Here is a 27,696-nt window from a genome sequence, read left to right on the forward strand (position 1 = left end):
GGGAGGCTGGGTGCTCCGTGCTCCCTTCTGGATCCCGGAAGCCTACACCTGAGCCTCAGGAGACCGAGGGAACTGGGATTCTAACCAGGTACGCACCCCATCCCGGGAGAGGGTGCGTGGGGGTGGCGGTGCAGGTGGGCGTGCATTTCGGGTCGAGTCGGCGAGTTCCGAGATCCGCTCCCGGAGTGTCAACCACTTTCCCCAGGTAAAAATAGGAGATGTCACCTGCTGCTTCCTGGAACTCCTCCTCCCTAGCTCCCCGTGGCCAACAAAACTTGGAATTGCCACCTTGGTTCAGTGTCTTATGCATTTATTCTCTCGTCTGTTAGTTTTGGTCTTCACCAAAAATTTCCAAGGGTAGACCAGATTTGTCTTCCTTTATTTGGTTTGTTAAAGTGCATCAGCTATGGGGCTGGGAGATGGCTCCGAGGTTGCAGCCTTTGCGTGCGTGAACCCGTGCATCCGTGAGCCCGTGCGTGCGTGCGAGGGAGCAGAACCAGCACAGAGGCCAAAGTAGCCTCTGAGCGCCAAAGGTGTGGCCCAAAAGCAAAACATGAAATTTTAGTAAGGTACAGACAGGAGAAACGGTTTGCATGACATTACGCATAAAAACAAATTTATTTCAGAAAAACTTGTGGAGCACAAAATTTAGGCCTAAGAGAGTGTGGCAAATAAGAAAAACTATGTCACAACCTTTAAAAATAAACGAGGGGAACAGACAGGTTTTTTTTTCCTATTTGGGTCACACCCAGCGATGCACAGGGGTCACTCCTGGCTCATGCACTCAGGAATTACTCCTGGCGGTGCTAGGGGGACCATATGGGATGCTGGGAATCAAACCCAGGTCAACCGCGTGCTGTGCTATCGCTCCAGCCCCAGACAGTACAGTTTTTAAGGTACTTTCCTTGCATGCAACCAGCCTGGGTTCAATGTCCTAAACTGCATATAGCCTCTGAGTACTGCTAAAACCTAAAACCCCAAAAACAACTGTCAGTCTTTGGGGGGGCGAAGCAGGATGGGGAGCATATTAGACGATACACGGGGATTACTCCTGGCTCTGCACTCAGGAATTACCCCTGGTGGTGCTTAGGACGCCATATAGGATGCTGTATAGGATCAAAGCCAGTTGGTTGCGTGCAAGGCAAGCACCCTACCCACTGCACTATGGCACTGGCCCCAGAAGTGTCAATCTTAGGGACTGAATGACTTCTTTCATCGAGTTTCTACATCTCCTTCAGAGAGAGCAGATTAAAGAATATATCTTATCTCCAAGAATGTTTCAGCTCCTATTAAACTCTGGGGCCAACAAGGATTGTTCTGAAACACTTGTGGCCAACACTGATCATTACATGCTTCAGATATGGCCGCAGATATGGCCCCAGATATGATATAGCATATGTCTTGCACATACAACAAACATTCTGATTGCTGATCCCCATTGCCAGTGGGTGTGGCCCTGCTAGCTCCTATGCACCACTGGGAGAGACCCTAAGTACCATGCTCTGCCTGATGTGGCTCTACAAAAAAAAAACAGCAGGGGGGCTGGAGCGATAGCACAGCGGGTAGGGCATTTGCCTTGCACGCAGCCAACATGGCCGACACTAGTTTGATTCCCAGCATCCCATATGGTCCCCGAGCACCGCCAGGAGTGAGTCCCGAGTGCATGAGCCAGGAGTAACCCCTGAGCATCGCCGGGTGTGACCCAAAAAAAAATCAAAAAAAAATCATTATTTATAATAATAAATTACAACCAGAAGGGCCTGAGACATAGTACAAGGATTAAGACACTTGCCTTATAAGCAGCCAACCCTCATTCACTCCCCAGTACCACGTAATGGTCCCTGAGCATCACTGGGAGTGACTCCTGAGCATAGAGCTAGGAATGGCCCTACCAACCACCACGTGTGCCCCCCCCCAAACCAACCAGTCAGCCAACTAAAACAAAAAGTAGTCAGAAAACTGGATGATTTAGTTTAGTCCAGTGAAAATTCTAATCAAGGGCCTAGGGCGATAGTACAGAGGGTGCTAGGGTACTAGCCTTACATGTGGCCAACCTGGGTTTGATCCCTGGCATTCCATATGGTCCCCCGACCACTGCCAGGAGTGATTCCTGAGTGCAGAGCCATGAGTAAGCCCTAAGCATCGCTGGTGTGAACCAAAAAAATGAGTAAGCCCTAAGCATCGTTTAGGCTTATTTTCTTAAAAAGAAAGAAAGAAAGAAAGAAAGAAAGAAAGAAAGAAAGAAAGAAAGTTCTAATTGATTAATCGATTCATCTTTCATCCTTCAGGTTCAGACCCAGAATCCAAAATGGCACAATGGGAGATGCTGCAGAACCTCGACAGCCCATTTAAGGATGAGCTGCACATGCTCTATACAGACAGCCTCCTGCCAATGGTAGTTCGAAAGCACTTGGCTGTCTGGATTGAAGACCAGAACTGGTGAGGCCTTTAAGAAGCTGTGCGGTGACCGATATCATTTCTTTATTCTGTTTGTTTTTTGTTTATTTTGTTTGATTTGGATTTTTTGTTTTGTTTTTCTGGGACGGGGGACACTCGCCATTGGTCATTGGTTACTCCTGGCTCTGTGCACAGGAATTACTCCTGGTGGGCTCAGGGGACTGTGTAGGATACCAGGGATTGAACCAGGGTCAGCTGCATGCAAGGCAAACTCTCTACCCACTTTACTATGACTCCAGCCTCAACTAATGTCATTTCTTTCTCCAGGGATCCCAGGATCTTGGTGACAACAAAGGCAGGATGGTATTGGAGAGACCAGAGCAGAGACACTAACCCTTGTCATTTCTGGTACCCAGGGATCAAGCTGCACTGGACAGAGACGAGGCCAAGGCTAACATGCTCTTCTTTCACTTCCTGGAACAACTGGCCAATGAGATGGGCAGCTGCAGCGTGGACTCTCAGTGCATGTTGCTAAAGCACAACTTGCGAAAAGTGCATCGGGAAATCCAGGTGCTGGGAGGAGCCCAGGAGAACAGAGTGGAAATAAGAACTGAGTGAAGTTGGGGGCTGGAGCACTAGCACAGCGGGTAGGGCGTTCACCTTGGACGCGGCCAACCGGGTTCGATTCCCAGCATCCCATATGGTCCCCTGAGCACCGCCAGGAGTGACTCCTGAGTGCAGAGCCAGGAGTGACCCCTGTGCATCGCCAGGAGTGACCCAAAAAGCAAAAAAAAAAAAAAGCTGAGTGAAGAGGGGGGATAGTGTAAGGTATGCTGCGGTGGGACCTTGGGGACAGAAGGATGGGGACAGAGCTGGGGAGCAGAGGACAGAGTGGAACTTGAGGGACCACTGGCAAAGGACAGAGTCTAGAGGACACTGCTGAGAGGCGCCTCGGTCTGAGGGAACCAGTGGGGACAGGAGATGGACTAGAGGTCCTCTGGGGACAGGGGGAGGGGAGTCAGTGGGAGGGAGTGTCTGGGGTGATAGTTTTGAAGCAGCTGAACTGTATCAACCTTTTCTCTTTCTCTCCCCAGGCTTTGCCCAACGCCAATATCCAGCTGGCTGAAATGATATTTAATCTCCTTCGGGAAGAAAAACGAATTTTGATCCAGGCTCAGATGGCTCAGTCGGTAAGAATAATTCAGAGGAGGCAACGCTGGAGTAGGGAGAAACCATACAAAAGACTCAGGGGATTTGTGTCTGGACAAGATCCCCCGCCATCCTGTGATATAAATTCCTAGCCTGGATTTCAGGAATAAAAGCTCAGAGTTGAAATGTTCTGAGAGCTTTTCATTTCAGACGCAAGAAGAGCCAGTCCCCGAAGCCCCTGTGGAGAGAAGGCAGCATGAAATCGAATCCCGGACATTGGAATTAAGGACCATGATGAAGGTTGGTTGATGTGGTAAGAGTCAGGTTGGCTAGGGCTCAGCCCAACTCCTCCCTCCGAAGTCGCCTTCATCTGGGTTTCTTCCCTTCTACAGGACCTGGATAGAGCCATGGTAGACTTGAATACCCTGCAGAGTACCTTCTTCTTCCGCTATAAGAACCACATGCAAGGTAAGAAGCACATGCGGGGTGGGAGAAATACAGATGTCTTCCAGAAGCAGTGACTACCCTGGACCCCTCCCCAGTCCTGGCATGCAAACTTGGAAGTGCCCAGTACGTTGTGGGATTCGTGCTGCGGGTATGGCTGAGAGACAGCTGGTGTGTATTAGTGGAAATCCAGGGAAAGTTGCCTTGGAAGGTCCACTTAGGACCATTCAGAATTCCCTCCAGGACCTAGAAGTGCCTGTGCTTTCCTTCATTTCCCCTTCATTTTCCTTCAGAATTTCTTCCTTTGGGACCAGAACAAGTATGGCTCTTGCCTTGTATGCAGCTCCCCAACTCCCTCTGTGGTCCCCCAAGCTTGCCAGGAGTGATCCCTGAATGTAGAGTCAGGAGTAACCCCTGAGCACTGCTGGGGGTGCCCCCTCCCTAACACTCCCCCCTCAAAAAAAAATAATTCTCAACAGACTGAGCTCAGGTTTAAGGGCCCTTATTTTGTGGTTCCCCAAGCACCTCCAGAGTGATACCCAAGCACAGGGCTAGCATCCCCATTCCTCCACAAATACTGCCAGATGTGGCCCCAAATCAGAAAAAAAAAATTCCTGAGCGAGAGAAATAGTACGAAGGTCAAAGCACTCACCTTGCAGTGCTTCAAATCCCATCACCACACAGGGTCCTCGGGCACCACCTGCTGTGGTTGATGAGTCCAGAGCCAGGTGTGGCCCCTGCTGGTTGTGCCCTCCTGAAAAAAAATTTTTAATTAAAAAAAAATTTTCCCTCTTCTGGGTGAGGAAGGAGAGAAGAAAGAGCTCAGGTCAGGGCCAAAGTGATCCCCAGCACCCCATAGGGTCCCCCCAAGCACCACCAGGAATGATTCCTGAGTACAGAGACAGGAACAACCCTTAAGCATCACTGGGTATGCCCTCCCCCCCGCCAAAAAATGGAGCCTGAGGTCTGAGTACCTGTCTGCCTCCCTCTCCCCATCCAGTAAAGAAGTCCTTCCTGAACTCCGAGCATGAGATGCTGCGTGAGATGCTGCAGCAAACTGCCAATGCACTGGACAGAACTAGAAAGGTGGGAAGCAGAAGAAGAGGGGAGAGGGCAGCGGGTGGGGGTGGGTGAGGCAACCGGGATATTGGCCTTTCACCCAGACGTCTTTGTCTCTCCGCTGGCAGTCGGAGAGTGGATGGTGGTGATGAGAGGTGCTCGGGGCTTATTTGAAGTCTTCCCTAGGAGGTGCTGGATGCCTTCAAAGCACTGCAGGGTCGGTTAACTACCCTAGTTGACCTACTGCTGTCCAAGCTGGAGGAGTGGAAAGTCCAGCAGCAGAAAGCCTGCATTGGAGCCCCACTGCACTGTGACTTGGGACAGCTGGAGCAGTGGTGAGAGGCACCCCCTCCCCACACCCATTCCCACCCAGGCCCTCATCCTAACCATCCCCACACTCTGGGCCTTGGCCCAGAGTGATAAGTATAAGTATGGTGATAAGTATTCTCACCCTCATCTCTGCTCCCCAATATCACCCCCACACCCTTTATCTGACTGCAGCTACATACTGTTCTTCATTTGTTGTTACTGTTGGTGTTTTGGGGGTTTTGTTGTTATTGTTTTGTTGAAGGGGGGGGCGGTTGGGGCCACGCCTGGCAATGCTCAAGGATTATTTCTGGCTCTGCACTCAGGAAGGATTATTTCTTGGCTCTGCACTCAGGAATCACTCCTGGAGATGCTTAGGGAATTATGAGGGATATGGAAATTGAACCTAGGTTGGCCACAAGCAAGGCAAGTGTCCTATCCACTGTATTATCTCTCCAGCCCTACTGTTGGTTCTTTTTTTGTTTTGTGCTGTCAAGACCTCACACATTGGTAGGGTGCCCTACCAATATAGGGTGTCAGGATCAAACTCGGGTCTACTTCTTGCAAGTACCTTACTGTACTATCTCTCCAACCCCAATATAAAGGTAAAGGTAAAGGTAAAGGCCCTCCCGTTGATCGTCGATTTGCTCGAGCGGGCCCAGTAATGTCTCCATTGGAGACTTTGTTGTTACTGTGTTTGGCATATTGAATACTCTCGGTAGCTTGCCGGGCTCTCCGAGAGGGGCGGAGGAATCGAACTCGGGTCGGCCATGTTGGCCGCTTGTAAGGCGAACGCCCTACCGCTGTGCTATCCCTCCAGCCCCAATATAAGTAAAAGTAAAAGTAAAGGCCCTCCCGTTGATCATCGATTTGCTCGAGAGGGCCCAGTAACGTCTCCATTGGAGACTTTGTTGTTACTGTGTCTGGCATATCGAATACTCTCGGTAGCTTGCCGGGCTCTCCGAGAGGGGCGGAGGAATCGAACTCGGGTTGGCCATGTTGGCTGCGTGCAAGGCAGACGCCCTACCCGCTGTGCTATCGCTCCAGCCCCCAGCCCCAATATAGGCTCTACTTTTGAGCCATATCCCTGGTATACAGTTTAAGCTACTTAAAACACATTACAACTCTTCAGATAAGTTAAAAGTAAGTGTATAGTGTTTAAGGTAGAAAAATAAGTATTTTTGTTGATTTGAGCTTAAGATAAACACCCAGCAGTGCTAAGGGACTGCTCTCAGTTTGGTACTTGGGGGACCATGCAGTGCTGGGAATCGATCTCCAGCCTCTGCATGCAAAGTATGCACTCAGTTGGCTGAATTACTTGTCCAGCACCACCTTTTTTTTTTTTTTTTGCTTTTTGGGTCACACACGGCGATGCTCAGGGGTTACTCCTGGCTCATGCACTCAGGAATTGCTCCTGGCGGTGCTCGGGGGACCATATGGGATGCTGGGAATCGAACCTGTGTCAGCCATGTTGGCTGTGTGCAAGGCAAATGCCCTACCCGCTGTGCTATCGCTCCAGCCCCTCATCACCGTATTTAAATGGTATTTTTTTTTAATGTAGGAGTACTGCTATCAACAAAATGATTCCTTTTTTTTTCATTTTTTATAATTTTATTTATTGAATCACAGTGAGAGCAGTTACAAAGCTTTCGGGTTTAAGTCTCGGTCATACAATGAAACACCCGTACCTTCACCAGTGCTCATTCTCCACCCCCAACAACCCCAGTATACCCCCATCCCACACCCTCCCCCTACCCGTGGGGCAGATGATTTCCACATTACTCTCTCTCTCTACTTTGATCACAGTCTATATTTTGACACCAGATCCACCATTATTATTTGTGATTTTACCCCAACACTCAGATCTGCTGAAAAGGCAACAGTAGACAATTTCTTTTCTATTGCTGGTTATGAATAACACATGATGTCGCGTGGCTGTAGTAGTGGCCACGCGATTTTGAAATTCTGAAATTTTAACACTTAAATCTGGAGGGATTTCTGCCAAAACCTGCTGGGTTCCGAGATTTGTTCCTGAGTCTCTGGGATCATGGCCATTAAGCAACTTGATCAGGAGCCAGAGAGGCCATTTGTGGGCGGTAACTCGGGGTCTCGTTGGGACAGGGAGGAAAGGGCCAGCTCCATCCCCATGCCATAAGGCCCTGTGTGTCTTGTCACTGAGGCCCAAACCTGACTGCCCAATGGTCTCTGGAGGATGGCAGTAAATGGTAGTTTTAAGCATACCTGTTAACTGGTACGGGGGTGTTGGCAAACTGAGAGTGATTTTTTGCTAAACATCACTGCAGTATATAACCTCCTAGTTACGTCATTGCTTATATCCTGAATTATTTCTGTAACATAAATTCACAGAAATATTTATTATGGGGGCAGAAAGATAGTATGGGTTCGATCCTTGACATCCCATATAGTCCCTCAAGCACCGCCGGCAGTAATTACTGAGTGCAGAGCCAGGAGTAACCCATGAGCATCACCAGTTGAGGCCTGAAAAATGTTGTTGAAATGTATTTCCTTTGGGGGGGGTCTGAGCAGTATTACAGTGGATAGGGAATTTCCTTTGCATGCAACCGATCTAGGTGCTATCCCTGGCACATTATTGTCCCAAAGTGCCACCAGGAGTGATCCTTGAGCACAGTGCCAGGAGTAAGCCCTAAGAATCACTGGATGTGACTCCCCTCAAGAAAGTTTTTCTTGGCTGGAGACATAGCATAGCGGGTAGAGCGTTGCACGCGGCCAACCTGGGTTCGATTCCCAGCATCCCATATGGTCCCCAGAGCACCGCCAGGAGTAATTCCTGAGTATTGCCAGGTGTGACCCAAAAAGAAAAAAAAAAGTTTTTCTTTCTGTTGGATGTTTGTGGTACCAGGTATTAAACCCAGGGCTTCATACATGCAAGGCAAGTGCTCTGCCACTGAGCTGCATCTCTGGCCCCTGTATTTCTTTTCTTGGTAGTGGTAGTGTTTAACCATTTGTTTCTTTGTTTTCAGTAGAAAGAGGCTTGGTTTGTTTTTTTTTTTTTTTGCTTTTTCTCATTATAAATCTAAACTGTATATTAAAGGTAAAGGTAAAGGCCCTCCCGTTGATCGTCGATTTGCTCGAGCGGGCCCAGTAACGTCTCCATTGGAGACTTTGTTGTTACTGTGTCTGGCATATCGAATACTCTCGGTAGCTTGCCGGGCTCTCCGAGAGGGGCGGAGGAATCGAACTCGGGTCGGCCATGTTGGCCGCGTGTAAGGCGAACGCCCTACCCGCTGTGCTATCTCTCCAGCCGAAACTGTATATTAATTTTAAAAATTTAGACAAGTTGTCAGGAGTAACCTCTGTGCATCATCAGGTGTGACACAAAAAGAAAAAAAAAAGAGATTTCAGAGCCACAGAGCATTGCTCAAGGGAAAGGCAATTGCATTTAAGGATGACGGAGTGATGCGGCCAGTTTGCTCTTTTGCTGGCTGTGATGGCATCCTGGAAAGCAGCCCCCACAGGCATCAGGGTGCTCCCAGGGTGGAGTGCAGGGTCTGCATGCAGGATCCCCGGGTTCTATCCTCAGCCCATAGGGTCCCCCGCTACCACCCTGAGCACTTCACTGGGAGTGGAGGGGTTTTAAGATTCCCACACATGTAATTCTCAACCTGTTACAAACATACCTAGATTCAGCAACACCCTATTATTTCTTATTTTCAATAAACAATAGTTCCCCATGGGGAAAAAAAATTTAGACAAGTTGCTGGGAGGATAGTTCAATTCCTGTTCAATCCCCAGCACCACATATCGTCCTCAGCATTGCTAGGAGTGATCCATTACCCCTCAGTGTAAAACAAAACTGAAAACAAAAATTTTCAGTAAATAAATATTTTTTACATTTTTCCAAAAGGTTGAGCCTAGGGTTTGGAAAATAGCTTAAAAGCTGAAGCAAGGACTAGAGCAAGAGTCAGCAGGTAGGGCACTTACCTTGCACAGGGCTCACCCCAGTTCAATCCCTGGAACCCCTGAGCCCGCCAGGAGTGAACCCTGAATGCAGAGCCAGAAGTAAGCCCCGAATATCACCCATTGTGACCCAAAACCAAAAAAGATGGATCATATGCTTTGATTTTTTTTTTAATTGGCTTTTTGGGTCACACCTGGCGATGCTCAGGAGTTACTCCTGGCTCTGCACTCAGGAATTACTCCTGGCCATGCTCAGGGGACCATATGGGATCCTGGGGATCGAACCCAGGTTGGCTGCATGCAAAGCAAATGCCCTCTCCGTTGTGCTACTGCTCCGGCCCCAGGAGCATATGCTTTGAATATGGGAACCCTGGGTTTGATCCCCAGACTTGCATAATACCCCAAGCACCACTGGGAGGGGACCCCTGAGCAGTGTGGTAGTAGCAGCCCTTGATCACAGCTGGGTGTGGCTGTGAAAGGAAAAAATAGTTGAGCCGCTGTCATTTTAATGGTTATATAATAGCCCACGATGCGCTGTGCTGTCATTTGTGCACCTAATGCATATCATCTCTAATTTAACAAAGCTTCTTTGCTTATTTGCCCTTGTTCACTTGTCTGTTTCCTTAGATTATATTTTAGAAATGGAGTACTGCAAAATGTGCATACATCTTTTGAGACTCCTCTGTTGTTGTTGTTGTTGTTTTTCTTGCTTTTTGGGTCACACTGAGTGATGCTCAGGATTACTCCTGCCTCTGCACTCAGGAATTAATCCTGGAAGTGCTTGGGGGACCATATGGGATGCCAGGGATTAAACTTGGGTCGGCCGCATGCAAGGCAAATGACGCCCTACCTGCTGTACTATTGCTCTGGCCCAAGACTTATTTTTTTTTTTTGTATCATTTGGAGAAGGAGGCACCTCCAAGGGGTGCTCGAGATACCCAGGGGCCCCAGTGGTGATTCTCAGCAAACAGGCCCTCAGTTCGATGCAGAGACCTGAGGATGAGACGCTGCTTCCATCCCTCAGTGCTGGGAATACCCAGGCCACTACTGAGCACCTCCAGGGCCACACCCAGCAGTGTGGGGACCTCCTCAAGGGCCTCCAGAGGTGCATCTGTGATGTTTGGGAAGCCATGCCAGATACAGATGTTGAGAACCAAACCTGGATGGGAGCCCTAACCACACTACCTCCCAACCCCTACTATGTCTTTGGGGAATTTTTTTTTTCTTTTTAGGTGGGCTATCAATTAGACACTACCTCCACTACCCAGCCTTCGCTACACTCCAGGACGCTTTCCGGACCCGCACAGCCGCGAAGGACACATCATAAGACACTAAATACCCATCTTCAGGAATTGACGTACCATATTTGATAGGGTTCAAATATGGTAACACCTATAAGGGTGATTAGAGATCGCCCCAAAAGCCTCTATGCCTCTCGGAAAGCCTGGCAAGCTACTGAGAGTATTCCGCCCTCACGGCAGAGCCTCGCAAGCTATCCATTGTGTATTCGATATGCCAAAACCAGTAATTACAATGGGTCTTATTCCCTTGACCCTGAAGGCTTCACCAATATGGCAGCATTGAGAAGGATGAGAAAGGAGAGGCCGATAAAATCTCAAGGCCGAACTAGGCTGCCACAACGAAGGAAGACAAAAATGGTCGTCTGTACTTTCAATGCACGTACACTAGCATCAGATGTATCCATCGAGGACCTGATGGTACAAGCGCAAAAGATCAAGTATGATATCATTGGTCTGACCAAGACAAGAAGGCACCAATCTCACCATGCCGTTTTCGACACTGGAGAAGAATTGTTCCTTGGAACATGCGATAAAAGAGGTGTTGGAGGCGTCGGTGTCCTTGTCAACGCAAACTTGGCCATGAGCATTGATTCATTTGAATGCCTAACAACCCGAATCGGACATTTACATTTGAATAGATGTGGCTCACTGCCTGCAGTTTCTATCTTCGTTGTCTACACACCAACATCTCATTATGATGAAAGAGAAATCGAGAAGTTCTACATGGAGCTAGAGAAGTTCTATAAAGAAGACCACACCTTCTACAAGATCATTGTGGGTGATTTTAATGCCAAGAAAGGACCGAGAAGATCAGCTGAAGAACTTCACATCGGGACCCATGGCCTAGAATGGAACGAACAGGGTGAGAGACTGTCTGAGTTCATCATGTCGACCAAGACCATCCATGGTAACTCACAGTTCCGGAAGGCAGAATCTAAACGTTGGACATGGGAGTCTCCCAGTGGACGATTCCACAACGAAATAGACCACATCATATTCAATCGACAGTTTTGCCTGACCGATGTCGCTGTTGTCCCAAAATTTCGAACGGGATCGGACCACCGTCTCCTTCGTGCAAAATTCTACTTCACAGAGCGGGGAGAAAGGGCTGCAAAGTTCAAAAAGAGAACTCCCAGAACGACCACCAACTGGGAACTCTTTGGCAGTATTGCGGCAACATGGGAAGATGCCATTGTTGACAACATTGACGAGGAATACGGTCGACTGGTTCAGTACCTCCATGAATGTGCGAGGAACGCCAAGAGAGAGATAGCCACAAAAAAACGCCTATCTTCGAAAACTCTTGAGCTAATTCGCCAGCATGGTTTGGCGCATGCCTCAGGCAACCGCAAGCTAATGTCTGAGCTCGCAAAGCAGTGCAGAGATGCGATCAAGGAGACCTCAAAGAGAGAAGAGCAGAAGTACTGGTAGATGCGGCAGAAGCTGGGAAAAGTATTCGTTACGCCCACCTGTCCTTCGCCAACTACAAGACCAAGATGACTGCCCTCCGACGTCCTGATGGATCCATCACATCCTCCAGAACGGCAATGGAGAAGATTATCCATGACTTCTACTCAAATCTCTTCGATAGCCATGTCCACTTGCCGACATACCAAATTCCACAGGATGGATATGTCGTTCCCAACGTTCTCCCTTCCGAAATCCAACACGCCATTTCGTCGGTAAAGAAACAAACAGCACCCGGCCCAGACAAGGTCAGACCTGAACACCTGAAGAACCTGCCGTCAGTACTCATCAATACACTGGCTCGGCTCTTCACTCGCTACCTGTCTGAATGCAAGGTTCCGTCCCAATGGAAAACCAGCAGGACCGTACTACTGTTCAAGAAGGGAGACATCCATGACATTGGCAACTATCAACCTGATCTGCCTATTGTCTGTCATCTACAAGTTGTTCACTCGAGTCATCCTAAATAGGATTGGCAGAACACTAGATGAAGGACAACCATGTGAGCAAGCCGGGTTCCGCAAAGGATTCAGCACCATCGACCATATCCACATAATAACCAAACTCATTGAGGTTTCTCGGGAGTTCAAGATGCCGCTCTGTTTAACGTTCATTGATTTAAAGAAGGCCTTTGATTCTGTTGAGACGGAAGTGGTCATTGAAGCCCTAGCCAATCAGGGCATTCAAGCCCAATACATCAGGATCCTCCGTGAGCTGTATTGCGGATTCACTACCAGGGTCTCACCATTCTACAAAGAAGTGATCGTTGATGTCAGGAGAGGGGTTCGTCAGGGTGATACCATTTCACCGAAACTCTTCAGTGCCACCCTCGAGAACATCATGCGATGACTGGAATGGGAAGGAATGGGAGTGAAGATAGATAGTCGGCAACTACACCACCTCCGCTTTGCTGATGACATTGTTTTAATAACACCAAACATCAGCCAAGTGGCACAAATGCTGGCCGACTTTGACCGTGAGTGTGGAAAGGTAAGACTATAGCTGAATCTTACGAAGACAGTGTTTATGAGAAACAGCCTCGTTCCTGATGCCCCATTCGCTCTCAACGGAACAACCATCTCCGAATGCAACAGCTATGTGTACCTAGGTCAAGAAGTCAACATGACAAATGACCTGGCACCCGAGCTGCGCAGGAGGAAGAGAGCGGCTTGGAACGCCTTCAAGAACGTCGAAGAAATAGCTAAGAGGACCAAGAACCTCCGGCTCCGGGCACATCTCTTTGATTCCACTGTTCTTCCTGCATTAACATATGCCTCAGAGACCTGGGCCCTACGCAAACAGGATGAGAACACTATTCAGGTCTCCCAAAGAAGAACTGAAAGAGCTATGCTTGGAATATCACGGTTCACTCAAATGAGAGAAAAAATCCGGAGTTCTGACATCCGTCGACGATCAAGAATCAGGGACACAGTCTCATTTGCCAAGGTGTCAAAAATCAGATGGGCTGGTCACGTAATGAGATTTAAAGACAACCTCTGGACTAGAGCTGTTACTGACTGGATTCCACGGGATGTCAAAAGAACACGTGGCCGCCCACCTACCAGATGGTCAGACTTCTTCGTGAAGATCATGAACGATCGGTTTGAGGCTCTTCATGTTCCCAGAGCGAACAGATGCCATTGGGCTACACTAGCATGCAACAGGGACAAATGGAGACGTTACTGGCGCCCACTCGAGCAAATCGACGACTAACGGGAAGTTAAATGATTAAGTGAAGTGATTAAGGTGGGCTATAGAAATAGCACAGCAGGTGGGGTGTTTGCCTTGCACGCGGCCAACCCAGGTTCGATTCCTCCACCCTTCTCAGAGAGCCTGGCAAGCTACCGAGGGTATCTCGTCCGCATGGCAAAGCCTGGCAAGCTCCCCGTGACATAGTTGATATGCCAAAAACAGTAACAACAAGTTTCACAATGGACAGATGAACAGTGGGAGGACAATGCTACAGTGCTTCAGTGCTTTTTGGGTCACAGTGCTTTTTGGGAATCGAACCCGGGTCGAGCTCCAGCCCTCTTGTTTTCGTTTTGATTTTGTTTTGTTTGGGGTGCTATGCTTGCTGTGTTTGGGGCTTAAATCCTAGACAGCTGTGTACAGGCCAAGTGCCTTACCTGCTATACCATGTCTCGTTGTTACTATTTTTAATTATAGGGACAGTAAAGTGTTGACGTTAAAAGGATGGATTGTGGGGCTGGAGCAATAACACAGTGGATAGGGCATTTGCCTTGCACGCGGCCGACCTGGGTTCAATCCCCAGCATCCCATATGGTCCCCCCAGCACCGCCAGGAGTAATTCCTGAGTGCAGAGCCAGGAGTAACCCCTGTGCATCTCTGGGTGTGACCCCAAAAAAGGCAAAAAAAAAAGGATTGATTGTGTAGTCAGTCAGTCTACCTGGCATCCTATCCACTTCATCTCTTACTAGTTGTATGACCTTGATTATATCACTTAACCTGCCTCAGTTTTAACATCTCTAAAATGGGGATTACATTGCCTACATCCCCCATATAAGGTTGGTAGGTTTAATTGCATTCATATGAGTGAAGCATGTAAGATACCTATCAAGTATCATATGAAAGTTGCTTTAGTATGTTAATAATTTTTACATGAAAAAGAGTGGTTTTATTTCTTGGATTATGAGTCGTGTTGAGTGACCGTTCAGATCCTTGTTAGGGTTTTTTTATTTTGTTAATTTGTTATTTCATTTATCTCAATCCGTTTCTGATTCTACGTAGACTTATTGGGAAGCTGTCAGAGCCTCTTCAAGTGCTCCAGGAAGCTCACTCATTTTCCTGGGATTTTACCAATCAGGTTCACAGCTGCAGCGAAGATGCTGTTTGACCTGCGGCAGCGGCTGAAGGAACTGAAGGAGATGAGTCTCGAAGTGCGCTATTCCCACGACGCTGTCCACAAGGGAGTGGGGCTGCTGGATGCCAGCGTCACTGAGCTGCTGCAGCGTCTGCTCCACAGGTCTCCCAAGCAGGCGGTGGCTGGGGGCGGGGCCGGAGGGCAGGAACCAGAGGCTAAGCATTGTGGTGCCTCCGTGTCTCTCTGTGCAGGGCCTTTGTGGTAGAAACCCAGCCCTGCATGCCTCAGATGCCCCATCGACCCCTCATCCTCAAGACGGGGAGCAAGTTCACCGTCCGAACAAGGTCGGCCTGACAGCCCACCTCATGTCTGCTTCCTTTGCCCTGCATGGTTTGCTTCCTGGCCTCTCACTCCTGGTCTTTTCTCTCTTTTTTTCTTAGTCTGCTACCTCGTTTAAATTGTTTTTCCTTTAAAAAAAATTTTTTTTAGGGGCCTGGAGCTATAGCACAGTGGGTAGGGCACCTTGCATGTGGCCGACCCGGGTTCGATTCCCAGCATCCCATATGGTCCCCTGAGCACCACCAGGAGTAATTCCTGAGTGCAGAGCCAGGTGTGACCCCTGTGCACTGTGCATTGCCGGGTGTGACCCAAAAAAGGTAAGGTAAGGTAAAGGTAAAGGCCCTCCCGTTGATCGTCGATTTGCTCGAGCGGGCCCAGTAACATCTCCATTGGAGACTTTGTTGTTACTGTGTCTGGCATATCCAATACTCTCGGTAGCTTGCCGGGCTCTCCGAGAGGGGTGGAGGAATCGAACTCGGGTCGGCCATGTTGGCCGCTTGTAAGGCGAACGCCCTACCCGCTGTGCTAAAAATTTAATTTATGTTACGTGCCGTGGTTTACAATACTGCTCATGATGGGGTTTTGTATATAACCCTTTCCAGCACCTCAGCCTCCACCAGCATGTCCCTTTCCCTCCACCACTGTCCCAGTGACTCTGCCACCCCCTCCCTGTGGTCAGCTTTCTACTGAAGACAGTTCTCAGTTTCTGTCGCCTGTGAGCGTTTGTTATTCCCCACTCTGTTTCTTTCTGCTCCACATACGAGAGAGATCATTCTGTGTCTCCCCCTCTCCTGACTAACTTCACTCAGCAAGATACTCTCCAGACCCACCCAGGGAGCACCAGCTTGCTTGATTTCATCTGCTAGCCCAGTACCTCTTCGAATCCTTCTCTTTTTCCGACATCAGGCCTCTCTGGGAGATGTAAGAGTGACCCCTCTCCCCCTCTCCATCCCTCTCCTCCAGGCTGCTGGTGAGACTTCAAGAAAGCAACGAGTCACTCACCGCAGAAGCCTTCATTGACAGGTTAGCTGTGGCAGGTGACAGTGGGACCAAAGAGTGACCAAGATACGGCCTGGCAATGGGGAGAAACTACCTGCTCTTTACAAGAGTGCTTGGGGCTCTGTCCTTCCCTCTCCGTCCCTACCCCGTAGAAATCATACCTCGCCCCGTTTGTTGAGCGCTGACTCTGTGGCATGCGTTTAATTTGGGTTGGAGCCCCCAAGTTAGGTGTCAGTGCGCCGTTCAGAGGAGGGAACCTGCTCAAGGAAGTGTTATCCCCGATCCAGAGCCACCTAGAGCATGAGCTGTGGACGCGGACGGCCACATTTCTTCCTTCTGTGCTGTTTTGCTTCCTAATGTCTTCTGTATTTCTTTCCAGGAATCCTTCTCAAGCACAAGGGTAGGTGTCTGAAGGACGCTGAAATCTCTGTACCACTTGAGCCACATAATTTCCTGGAGGCACAAACATGGATTTGGAGGGCGCCTGGACAAAAGGAGCAGGGGGCTGGAGCACAGTGGAATGTTGCTTTACATTGGGAGCCTGTGCTAGTTAGCATTAAGGAAGTCCTTGTCCTGGCGGCGTGTAGCCTAAAGGCCATTATGCCTTTACTCCTTGCACATTAGTCTTACAGGGTATAGAGTAAATTCCCTGGCATCCTCTCCTGCTGCTGCAGCCTTTGCAGTCACTTCCTCCCACACAGACTGCTTTTCAGACTGTGGAGGAAGAGGCTGAGTATTTCCCTCTTGAGGACAAACAAGGCATGAGATAATAAATTCTGTTTATAGACTTCCCTACGATCTCCTCCTTTTTCTTTTAATTTATGCAGCATGACCTTCAAGATCTGATGAGCTCTCTCCACAATAGCTTGTCCTTGTGGGTTATATGGAATTCCAGTAACGTGCTTAATTTCAAATGTATTGCAAAAGCTTTGAAATGCTGTCCCAGTTTTTTATATCCTGGGCCATTATTAGTCTTATAGGATCATAGGATACCAAATCGAGCAAATTGACTAAGACACTGTCGCAATACAGTTTTCTCAAGGTTTTTGAATAACTCTGCTCTTATTTTCCATCTACTTTCTTCCTCTTGGAATAGCTTCCGGAAATTCAACATTTTCACCTCAAACCAGAAAACTTTGACCCCCATAAGAGGAAAGACTGATGGCTTAATTTGGGACTTTGGCTACCTGGTAAGAAGGGCTAGATTTTTGTTTGTGGCTTTTTTATTTTTTTTTGGTGGGGTGGTGGTTGGTGACATAGGGTGGGGTTTGAGCACATTAGGTGGTGTTCATGGGCTACTCCTGGCTCTGTGCTCAGGGGTAACCCCTGATAGTGCTTGGGGGACTGTATCTGGTGCCAGGGATATAATGGGGTGGGAACAGGGATTAGGGAGGTGTCAGTCATGTGCAAGACAAGCACCTCAGCCCCTGGAGTATCTTTTGACCAAGAAGGGTTAGTCACTTAAATGTTTTGGCCTTTTTATTTTGTTTTGGGGGTGTTGCTCTCAGTGGTGCTCAGGGGCTCCTCCTGACCCATTTTGTGGGAAACATTACCAGTAATGCTCCTTGGACGATGCAGTGCCAGGATCAAATCCAGGCCTCCCACATGCAAAGCTTATGCTCAACCCTTTGAGCTAGCCCTCTGGCCCAAGTTTGTTTTTTATCCAGGCCTAGAGCGATAGGACACGGAGTAGGGCATTTGCCTTGCATGCAGCTAACCCAGGTTCCATCCACGGCATCCCATATGGCCTTCTAAGCCCTGTCAGGAGTAATTCTGAGTGCAGAGCCAGTAGTAAACCCCTGAGCATAGCTGGATGTGACTCAAAAAATAAAACAAAACCAAAATTGTGTGTGTGTACAGGTGGTGATGGGGTTTGAACCCAGAGCTTTACCCATGGGGGGCAATAAACACTGAACCCACTAACTTTAGCTCTTCAGGGGAATGACTTAAGTACAAAGTCATGGTAATTGGAGGCAAATTTCCAAACACCGGTAAATCTCAAATAAGGATACAGAGAAGTACTGCAGTGGGTAGGGCTCTTGCCTTGCACGTGATCTGCACCTGACCAACATGCGATCAATCCCTGGCATCCCATATGGCCCCCTGAGCACTGCCGTGAGTGATCTCTGAGTACCTCTGGGTGTGGCCTAAAAACAAAAAAGCCAGGATAGAAATACCCTGGGGTCCCTGCTGAGACTGTGTTTGCTTCCCCTTCATTCACAGACTCTGGTGGAGCAGCGTTCAGGAGGCTCAGGAAAGAACATCAATAAGGTGAGGCTGGAGCGGAGGAGTGGGAGATTGGTGGGGGGATGTTTTCAGGGGATCCTTTTGTCACTTTGTTTTGGATAGTGCCAGGGACTGCTGCCTGTGACCGAGGAACTTCACATCATCAGCTTCACTGTCAAATACACCTACCAGGGTCTGGAGCAGGAGTTGAAAGTGAGTGAAAATACCCAAGCCAGAATACAGCAAGCAGGTGGGGCATTTCTTTGCTGACCCAGGTTCGATCCCTGACATCCTGACATCCCGTATGGTCCCCTGAGCACCACCAAGAGTGACTCCTGAGTGCAGAGCCAGGAGTAACCCCTGAGCATCGCCAGGTGTGGCCCAAAAACAAACCAACCAACAAAGTGAGTGAAAAATGGAAGGCAGGGAGAGGTGAAACCAAGTGGAGAGAAGACACGAAAGGGGCCCCAGGGATGCCTCGCAGGTGGGCTGTTGCCCTGTGCCCTGTTGTCAAGGGAGCATTCATGGCGTGGAGCGATAGCACAGCGGGCAGGGCATTTACCTTGCACGCGGCTGACCCAGGTTCGATTCCTAGCATCCCATATGGTCCCCCAAGCACCGCCAGGAGTAATTCCTGAGTGCAGAGCCAGAAGCAACCCATGAGCATCGCTGAGTGTGATCCAAAAAGCATAAATAAGTAAATAAATAAGTAAAAAAAATAAAGGGCGCATTCATCCTCTGGACCCCTCTCTGCTCAGACGGACACCCTTCCTGTGGTGGTCATCTCTAACATGAACCAGCTCTCCCTTGCCTGGGCCTCCGTCCTCTGGTTCAATCTGCTCAGCTCTAACCCCCAGGTAAGAGGTGGTGGGCTCCAGAGGTGGTGGGCGGAGGCTGGGGAGGGCAGGGGGGAGGACCCTGCTTCCCAGATCTCCCGCCCTTCCACCCCTGCAGAATCAGCAGTTCTTCTCCAGCCCCTGCAAGGCGCCCTGGAGCGTGCTGGGCCTGGCGCTCAGCTGGCAGTTCTCCTCCTACATCGGCCGAGGCCTCAACGTGGAGCAGCTGCACATGCTGAAAAACAAGTTGTTTGGTAGAGGCCGTCTCTGCTCTCGCGGGTGTCTGGGGGCCAGTCCTCTGCCCCTCCCAGCCCGGGGACCCACTGGCCCTGCTCCTGCGCTCACCTAAGTCTGTTTGCTTGCAGGGGAGGACGTACAGTCTGAGGATGCAGTGCTGTCCTGGGCTGACTTCGTTAAGGTGATCGCCAGCCCCACCCAGGCCCCAGCAAACACTGGCCCTCCCCTGCCCCCTTCTCCGCAGCGAGAGGGCCTTCCCCCATCTCTTCCTGCTTTTTCCCTTTCCTCATTCAGCGAGAGAGCCCCCCCGGCAAACTGAAATTCTGGATATGGCTGGACAAAATTCTGGAACTGGTCCATGATCACCTCAAGGACCTCTGGAATGATGGGTGAGGCTTTCCCTGGCATCTCTTCTGCCTCCCCTGCCGCCTCTAACCCGCATCCTTCGGGACTTGAGAGGGGACTCAGCGCCCTCGTGTGGCAAAGAGAGAAAGCGCAAGAGCTGGTGCAAAGTCACACCCCTGCGCCTTGCAGGGAAGGCAGGGGGCCGGTACTTACTTGTCAAGTGTCTTCTGTGTTCCACAGCCTTCTGGGTGCTTTTCTGAATTCTCACTGAACAACTAAGCCCCGTGGAGTGACAGGTTGCCAAGGGAGGAAATTAAGCTTGGAGATCTTAGAGAATTTGCTCAAGGGGAGAGAGTTGGACCCAGGCCCTGTGTAACCCTAAGCATACGCCCTTCCCACCAAACTCCTTTCCACCAAACTGCTGCCCCTTTGTATAGCACCTTGCTTTGCTCAGGCAGTTTTCTTTCTTTGTTTGTTTTGGGACCACATCTGGCAATGCCTAGGGCTTACTCCTACCTCTGTGCTCAGGGATCACTCCTGGCCATGCTAGGGGTGGGACGGGGGCAACCTGGTGTGGTACCAAGAACTGAATCTGGGTTGGCTATGTGCAAGGCAAGCCCCCTACCTGCTCTACCATCTGTTCAGCCCCTTAGTAACTTTTATAACTTCTTTTTTTTTCCTTTTTGGGTCATACCGGTGATGCACAGGGGTTACGCCTGGCTCTGCACTCAGGAATTACTCCTGGCGGTGCTTGGGGGACCATATGGGATGCTGGGAATCAACCCAGGTTGCCGTGTGCAAGGCAAACCCCTACCCGCTGTGTTATTGCTCCAGCCCCAATATGACTTATTTTTTATAACTTCTCATTTGATTGTGTGTATGTGTGTGTGTCGGGGGGAGGAACAGGCCACACCTGGCAGTGCTCAGGGCTCACTCAGCTCTAATCACACCATATGATCATATGTAGTACCGGGATTCGAACCAGGGTTGGCCACATGCAAAGCAACCTTAACCCCTATACTAACTCTCTGGCCTCGCACAAGGCAGTTCATCTCTGTGATCTCACACCTCCTCTAACCCTGGGAGGTATTTCTTATTAATGCGGGAAGTGACTTGCTGAGAGGGAACAATTTATAAAATGGCCAAGCCAGGGACAAAGTGGGAGCAAGGAGGCCAGGGAGATAGCACACGGGGAAGGCACTTCACTTGCCTGTGCACAGCCCACCCAAGTTCCATCCCCAGCACCACGTTCTCTGGTCCTAAGCCCTGCTAGGGGCTGATCCCTGAAACAGCGCCAGGAGGAAACCCCTAGCCCGGTCATGTCGACCCCCCAAAAAGAGGAGGGAGGACAAAGAGATAGGAGATGGCATTTCGTCACCGCTGCTTTCTGTGCTCTAGGTTCATCATGGGATTTGTGAGCCGCGGCCAGGAGCGCCGGCTGCTGAAGAAGTCCATGTCTGGCACCTTCCTGCTGCGCTTCAGCGAAACGTCAGAAGGAGGCATCACCTGCTCGTGGGTGGAGCACCAGGATGATGGTCAGCTGCCCTGCTCTGTCCTTTCTGCCCCTCCACTGCCCAGTGGCTTCTCTGGCTTTGTCCTGCATCCCTCGGCATGTTCAGGATTGGACAGCCAAGGGCGGCAGCCCCCAGCCCAGCCTCTGCCGTCCAGCTTGGCTGTTGTCCCCCCCAGATAAAGTGGCCATCTACTCAGTGCAGCCCTACACCAAGGAGGTGCTCCAGAGGCTCCCGCTGACCGAAATCATCCGCCACTACCAGCTGCTGACCGCGGAGAACATCCCTGAGAACCCGCTGCGCTTCCTCTATCCCCGAACGCCACGGGATGAGGCTTTTGGTCGCTACTACAGGGAGAAAGGTGGGATCATTGCCAGACCTGGCTGGGAGGATTCTAGGCATCCACTGGCCCGACTCCTTCCTTCCAGAGAGGGAACCCCCATATCCAGAGAAGCCTGAGGATTTGTCCCTGGGGCACTGGTAATTTATTGGGGAGATCTGACTGACGGTGTCAATCAACATGAGATGGTCCAGGCGCTGGAGTGATGGCACAGCGGGTAGGGCATTTGCCTTGCACACGGCTGACCCAGGTTCAATTCCCAGCATCCCATATGGTCCCCCAAGCATCGCCAGGTATAATACCTGAGTGCATGAGCCAGGAGTAACCCCTGTGCATCACCGGATGTGACCCCAAAAAACAAAACAAAACATGAGATGTCCCCTAGGCACCGCCAGGCGTGACTCCTGCATGCAGAGCCAGGAGTAAACCCAGAGCATCACTGGGTATGACCCAAAAGCAAAAGAAAAGAACCAATCAGCATGAGGGGGCACCTTGTTCTCTGTGCCCAATGCACTGACTTCTGCTCTTTCCTTGGATGTCCCCCTCAGTTGACCTCCAGGAACAGAAGAAATACCTGAAGCATAAGCTCATTGTGGTTTCTAACAGGTGAGATTTGAATCTCCGCGTACTCTGGGCTGCATTGTCCTGTCTGGAGCCCTGATATCCACCTTAGATTCCCTGATAATAATGGTCGAGATCTCCGATGGTACCAGCAATCTGCTTACATCCAGCATGATACTAGATTTTTTTAGAACTTTTAAAAAAATGCATGAGAACCCATCAGAGTAGGTAATAACAGTAGCCACATGCTATGAACGTTTATTCTGTGTCAGGATCTGGGCTAAACGTTTTATGCTCGTTTTTTCGTTTATTGAGTCTTCTTGATAGTTCTAGGAGACAGATAACGTTATTGCTATTGTTTTCTACTGAGAACGCAGTTTTAAGTCCTCTTTTTTTTTTCGTGGGTCTCTTCCAGCAATGCTCAGGGCTTACTCCTGACTCTGTGTTCAAGGATCACTCCTGGCCTGGGTTCAGGGGACCATGTGGGGTGCTGGGGATCAAACCCAGGTCAGCTGTATGCAAGGCAAGCACCCACCTGCTATACTATCTCTCCGGCTTCTTTTTTTTTTTTTTCCTTTTCTGATATTTGCTGTTTGGGCACCACACCCAGTGATGCTATAGAGGGGATACTCCTGCTGTCGTGCTTGGGGGAACCAGGCGGTAGCAAGGATCAAACCTGGAGCTCCTGCATGTAAACCATGTGCTCCGACCCTTGAGCCAGCTTCCCAGGCCCCCAAAACTCTGCTTTCAATCATCCTATTGCTATCAAGTTGGTTAGGTATTATTTCTGTTTTACAGATTGATAAGTGTGAGGCTGTAAAAAACTCCGAGCATGGCCGGGGGTAGCCCCGATGGCTCTTCCCCTGGCTGCCCAGGTTCTGGGGGTCCCAGGCTGCCCCCCAAACCGGGATGGCCCAGGCCCTGGGGCAGATGGCAGACTAAACAAGGGCAAAGCCAGTGGATTGATCAGATGCCGTTTATTCCATTCTCATCCCCGTGCAATCCTCTCTCCCTCTCTCTCTCTCTCTCTCTCTCTCTCTCTCTTCTCTCCTCTCCTCTCCTCTCCTCTCCTCTCCTCTCCCAGGCCCCGATCTGGAACCCCTCTTTCCTGGCTCTTGCTCTGGCTCTCGATCTTGATCTTCTCTCCCCCTTGTCCTCTCTTACAGTCTAGTTAAATCCCCACAACCTTGAGGGGCTGGGCTTACACATTGGTGTGGTCACAATCAGTTGGCTTAAAGTTCTTCCCCTCAGGGGATGCCGCTTCTAGGACAGATTCTCTTTCAGCAGGACCACCCACCCAAGGGTGGAATCCCGTGGATGTATTTCTCCTCTCCTTGTCCAACAAACATATAATCATTCATAATATTAATCATTTTGTATGGGCACAGTAAGAGAGGCATTAAGCTTATAGAATTGCTCTCCTAGGGTCATCCCGATCTCAGACTACAGTGCTCAGGCCAGATTAGTCTTTCCTATCCCTAGCAGGTTCCTAGTCTCGTCGTTACTTTGGATCATGACAGCATTTGTCATGATCAAGCTCTTAAATTATAGTTAAGAATTGTGGCGCTTTGGCCAGACCCATCTCAATGCCAAGGTAGCACACAGCTTACCGCTTGCCCTGGTTCCATCCAGTCCCTTGTCGGGACCCTGCTTTTGGGGGCGCTAGGAAGTGAGGGCAACTGAGGCTTAAGTTGAGAAAGCAGATGCCCGGGAATGAAAAATATCGAAGCCAATTAAATTCCAAATTACAAAAGCATAATATTAATTGTCATCTTGTGTCGATACAAAAGGACATTGCTTTACAGTAAACCATTCAAAAGACAGAAGGAGAGGAGAAAGGCAATATTAATTTACAATATAAGATCAGTGTCCTAGAAAGATCTGACCTTACAAATTAACAGAAACTGAATAAGGGAATAAGCTGATTAACTGGGGAAGAGAGCATAGAGTAGTTACAAATAAACAAAAGAATGGTAGTGACCCAGGGAGCACTGGGTGGGTGTGACCAGATAAACATAGCTGCCTGAGGAAGGACAAAACAGTGTTACCTACATGAGGCTTAGAAAGATTGGGCTAGAGTGACAGTACAGTGGCTCTGGCATCTGCCTTGCACATGGCCAACCTGGGTTCAATTCAGGTTTTAATTTCTACGGCACCCATAGGGTCTCCCAAGCCCCCCAGAGTAAACCCTGAGTACAGAGCCAGGAGTAAGCCCTGAGCACTGGTGGTTGCGATCAAAACACAAAAAGGGAAAATGGAGCGATAGATGGGGTGGGCATTTGCCTTGCACGCAGTCAACCCGGGTTCGATCCCTGGCATCCCATATGGTCCCCCAGCACCGCTGGGAGTAATCCCTGAGCATTGCCAGGTGCGGCCCAAAAAACCAAACCAAAAAACCAAAACACAAAAAGGAAATAAAGAAGGATTGAGTCAGTTGCTAGTAAATGATGGATTCATACTCCAGGAAGCCTGGCTCCAAAGCCCCTGGGTCTTGGGTTCTCTGCTCTACTGCTTTCTTAGCCTGGAAAGAACTTTTCCCTTTTCTCGCTTCCTCTGCTCGTCTGTCATTCCCCGTTTCACCAGACTCACTGGGCCCTGCCCCTGTGTCTGCCTTGCCTTATCCAGACAGGGGGATGAGCTGCCACAGCCAACGGAGAGTGCGTTGGATTGCGAAGAAGTGTTACCAGACCCAGATCAGGAGCCAGTGCCTGACGTAGACCAGTTGCTGGAGTCAGAAACAGAGTTGGAGGAGCACGTGCGGGCCCTGTTAAACGCGCTGCAACCCAGCATGCCTGCCCAGAGCCTGGACCCGGAACAGAATGGAGAGCCTCTCTCAGGGCCTTTCCCGCAGCCCGCCATAGAGCCAGACTTGCCTCCTGACCTGATAAATGTGAACACTGCGGAAATGGGAAGTAAGTGATGAGATGGGACTACGGAAGAGGGGACGCGGTCTCTTTGCCAGTTCCCCTCCCCTCACCCGACAGAACCAGCTGATCCTTGACTTGAGGCTTGGGCTGGGCCCTCCCACTGTCCTCCCTCACTTCCCTCGCTGGGTTGGGGACTCCTCACCTCAGGTCCCAGCCTGACCCCTCCTCTGCTCTGCCTAGTCTTCAGAAACATGATCATCGACAGAGTCATGACCAACGGTGACCCGCTCTTGTCTGAACAGAGCAGCAGGGATGAGACCGACGATTCCTTGTGCCCCAACCATTTCTCCGCACCCGAGACTTTGAATCCTACCGATTTTTAGGAACTTTGGGCCACTGTTCTTCTCGGATCTTTTGCTCCTTCTCACCGCCTGCATCGTGATGTTGTTCTCCAAAGGAGAGACATCAGGGTGTCCCCCTTCGAAGCTGGGTTGGAGAGAGGGGTCAGAGCAATATACAGTGGGTAGGGTGTTTGCCTTGCACATGGACCTGTATTTTATCTCGGGCATTCCATTTGGTTCCCTGAGTACCTCCAGGAGCACAGAGCAGGGAGCAGGTCCTGAGCACTGCCAGATGTGGGCCCAAAAAAAAATTATTTTTTTTGAGAGAGAGAAAGAAAAGCTTCCTTCTCTTCCTGGGAGGGAAGAGATGATATAGCAGGTAAGGGACTTTCCATGCATGTGGCAGACCTGGATTCAATCCCTGGTACCACATATGGCCCCCCCAAACTGGCCAGGAATGATCCCTGAGTGTAAGGCCAGGACTAAGGCCTGAGCACTGCTGGGTGTGTCAAAACAGAACAGAACAAAAACCTCCTTCCCCTCTCTCCTGACTCAAGTGCAGCGTTTCTTTGTTTCCTGCAGGAACTGAGTGCATTTGCCTCAGCCCAGCAATGGAAAGCTTCCACCATGCGAAGGGACAGATAGCAGGTCCCCTCGCTGCGCCCCTCCCCCCCCGGGGCTATGCCCGTTCCTCCTCCTTAGATGCAGTAGTATGGCACTTGCCTCGGACGTGGATGACCAGGATTCAATCCCCGGTTCAAGCCTCATATGGTCCCCTGAGCATCACCAGGAATGATTCCTGAGCACAAAGCCAGGAGTAAGCCCTGAGCACTCAGGGTGTGACCCCAAAACAACAACAACAACAGAAAAACAGTCAAACACTCCCGACAGTCCAGAGGACCTGCGCTGCTTTGCACATGCCTTATACTGCTGGACTCAGCACCCCTAGTGCAGAAGATTTCCCATCTCCATCTCCTGGAGACCTGGGGTGGGAACTTAGGAATTGCTCTGTCGAGTGTTGGATAGAATTTGGTATTTTTTACAGAGTCTTTGATATTTCTCTACTATAGTATTCATCCCCTTGGCTGAGGAGATAAAGGACTATGGGGGCCCGGGAGCAGCAGCCCAGCATTGAGGGAGTAAGCCCTGAGCACCTCCGGGTGCAACCCCCAAACTAAAAAAAAATGTATTCCCTTTCTTCTATGCAATATATTATTTACCTATAGAAGGGTTTCTGGGCAAAGACCACCTGCCGGCATCTGAGAAGTGTGCAAGTTTATCATGGAGCACTGGACAGCGGACACCTCAGATGCCTTGGACGGCTGCCTTTCCTCTCGCTCAGTTGTGCTTCTAGTGTGACTTGAGGTGTCATTTTCCTGCCTGGTGTGTTCGAGGACCTATTTAGAGAAAAAAAACAGAAGCAGCTAATAAACTTTGCGCTTTGCACTACAGTTGGAGCTATAGTTCAGCAGGTAGGGTACTTACCTAGCAGTCGACCCAGGTTTGATCCCTGGCACCCCAGATGGTTCCCCCCACCCCCCCGAGCCCACCAGGAGTAAGTGCTGAGGACAGAGCCAGAAGTAGCCCCTGAGCACTGCCAGATGTGGCCCAAAAATCAAAATAAATAAACTTTGTACTGACTTGGAAGTGTTTCCTCTGAAGGTTATTACTTCTTACAAAGATCATGTTTTTCAGGATGCCAGCAGTTCATGTTGGAACCAGCTCATCACATCAGGGCTTGTCTTCTATCCTCTTGCTGCGTTTCTCCCGCTTACCTTCCTGTTGTGAGCGGCCTTCCTGACCCATAGATTTTGTTTTTTTCAGAGGTGGCCATGCACTATATGGGAATGATGCATGTGTACTGAGGAATGGGGTCGGGGATGGGTATGAGTACTTACACAACTAGCTTATTATCCCTCAGCTGACGATGCTGCTAGAACCTTATGTCTGTCAATGCCCTTGTAATGTGACCATGGAGAAGAGGAAGGGAAATAATCACTAGTCATTTCCCCTTTACTCTCAAAGGCAGTTTGGTTCCCTTTGGATATTCCAACTCCCTTCTGAAGGGACCTCCATATGTCCAGCTGGGGAGATCACATTAGCTTGGGGGAAATTACCTTCATTAGGGGAATTGGTGCTCAGGGGACCAGGCTGACCCAGGTGAACCTAGGACTTACACATGCAAAACCTGCACCAACTCTTTGAATTGTC

General features: G+C 49.8%; 1 protein-coding gene across 3 annotated transcripts; it reads left to right on the forward strand.

Annotated features, from left to right (window-relative positions):
• On the forward strand, window positions 1–27,090 carry STAT2 (signal transducer and activator of transcription 2). Of its 3 annotated transcripts, XM_056120010.1 has the most exons (24): window positions 1–88; window positions 2,289–2,439; window positions 2,814–2,967; window positions 3,492–3,587; window positions 3,757–3,846; window positions 3,939–4,014; window positions 4,991–5,076; window positions 5,236–5,384; window positions 14,887–15,045; window positions 15,135–15,227; window positions 16,186–16,245; window positions 16,601–16,621; window positions 17,318–17,411; window positions 18,445–18,492; window positions 18,571–18,660; window positions 19,206–19,304; window positions 19,402–19,537; window positions 19,649–19,701; window positions 19,815–19,909; window positions 21,264–21,400; window positions 21,555–21,737; window positions 22,265–22,322; window positions 24,903–25,189; window positions 25,385–27,090. In XM_056120010.1, the coding sequence occupies exons 2-24, from the start codon at window positions 2,309–2,311 to the stop codon at window positions 25,525–25,527; spliced, it is 2,538 nt and encodes an 845-aa protein (XP_055975985.1). In that variant the 5' UTR covers window positions 1–88; window positions 2,289–2,308; the 3' UTR covers window positions 25,528–27,090. The 3 variants fall into 3 exon arrangements, with proteins under 3 accessions (XP_055975985.1, XP_055975986.1, XP_055975987.1); XM_056120011.1 differs by lacking the exon at window positions 16,601–16,621; XM_056120012.1 differs by lacking the exon at window positions 25,385–27,090 and having other exon boundaries at window positions 24,907–25,103.
• The last annotated feature ends 606 nt before the right edge of the window (window positions 27,091–27,696 follow it).

Source organism: Sorex fumeus, unplaced genomic scaffold, assembly GCF_029834395.1.
Source record: "Sorex fumeus unplaced genomic scaffold, SorFum_2.1 ptg000042l, whole genome shotgun sequence".
Lineage (NCBI taxonomy): Eukaryota > Metazoa > Chordata > Mammalia > Eulipotyphla > Soricidae > Sorex > Sorex fumeus.

Coding starts and splice junctions, on each gene's coding strand:
- STAT2 (XM_056120010.1), top strand. CDS start 2,309: ATGGCACAATGGGAGATGCTGCAGAACCTCGACAGCCCATTTAAGGAT. Junction 18,493..18,570: donor CAGGAAAGAACATCAATAAG/GTGAGGCTGGAG, acceptor TGTTTTGGATAG/TGCCAGGGACTGCTGCCTGT. Junction 19,538..19,648: donor GCTGAAAAACAAGTTGTTTG/GTAGAGGCCGTC, acceptor GTTTGCTTGCAG/GGGAGGACGTACAGTCTGAG.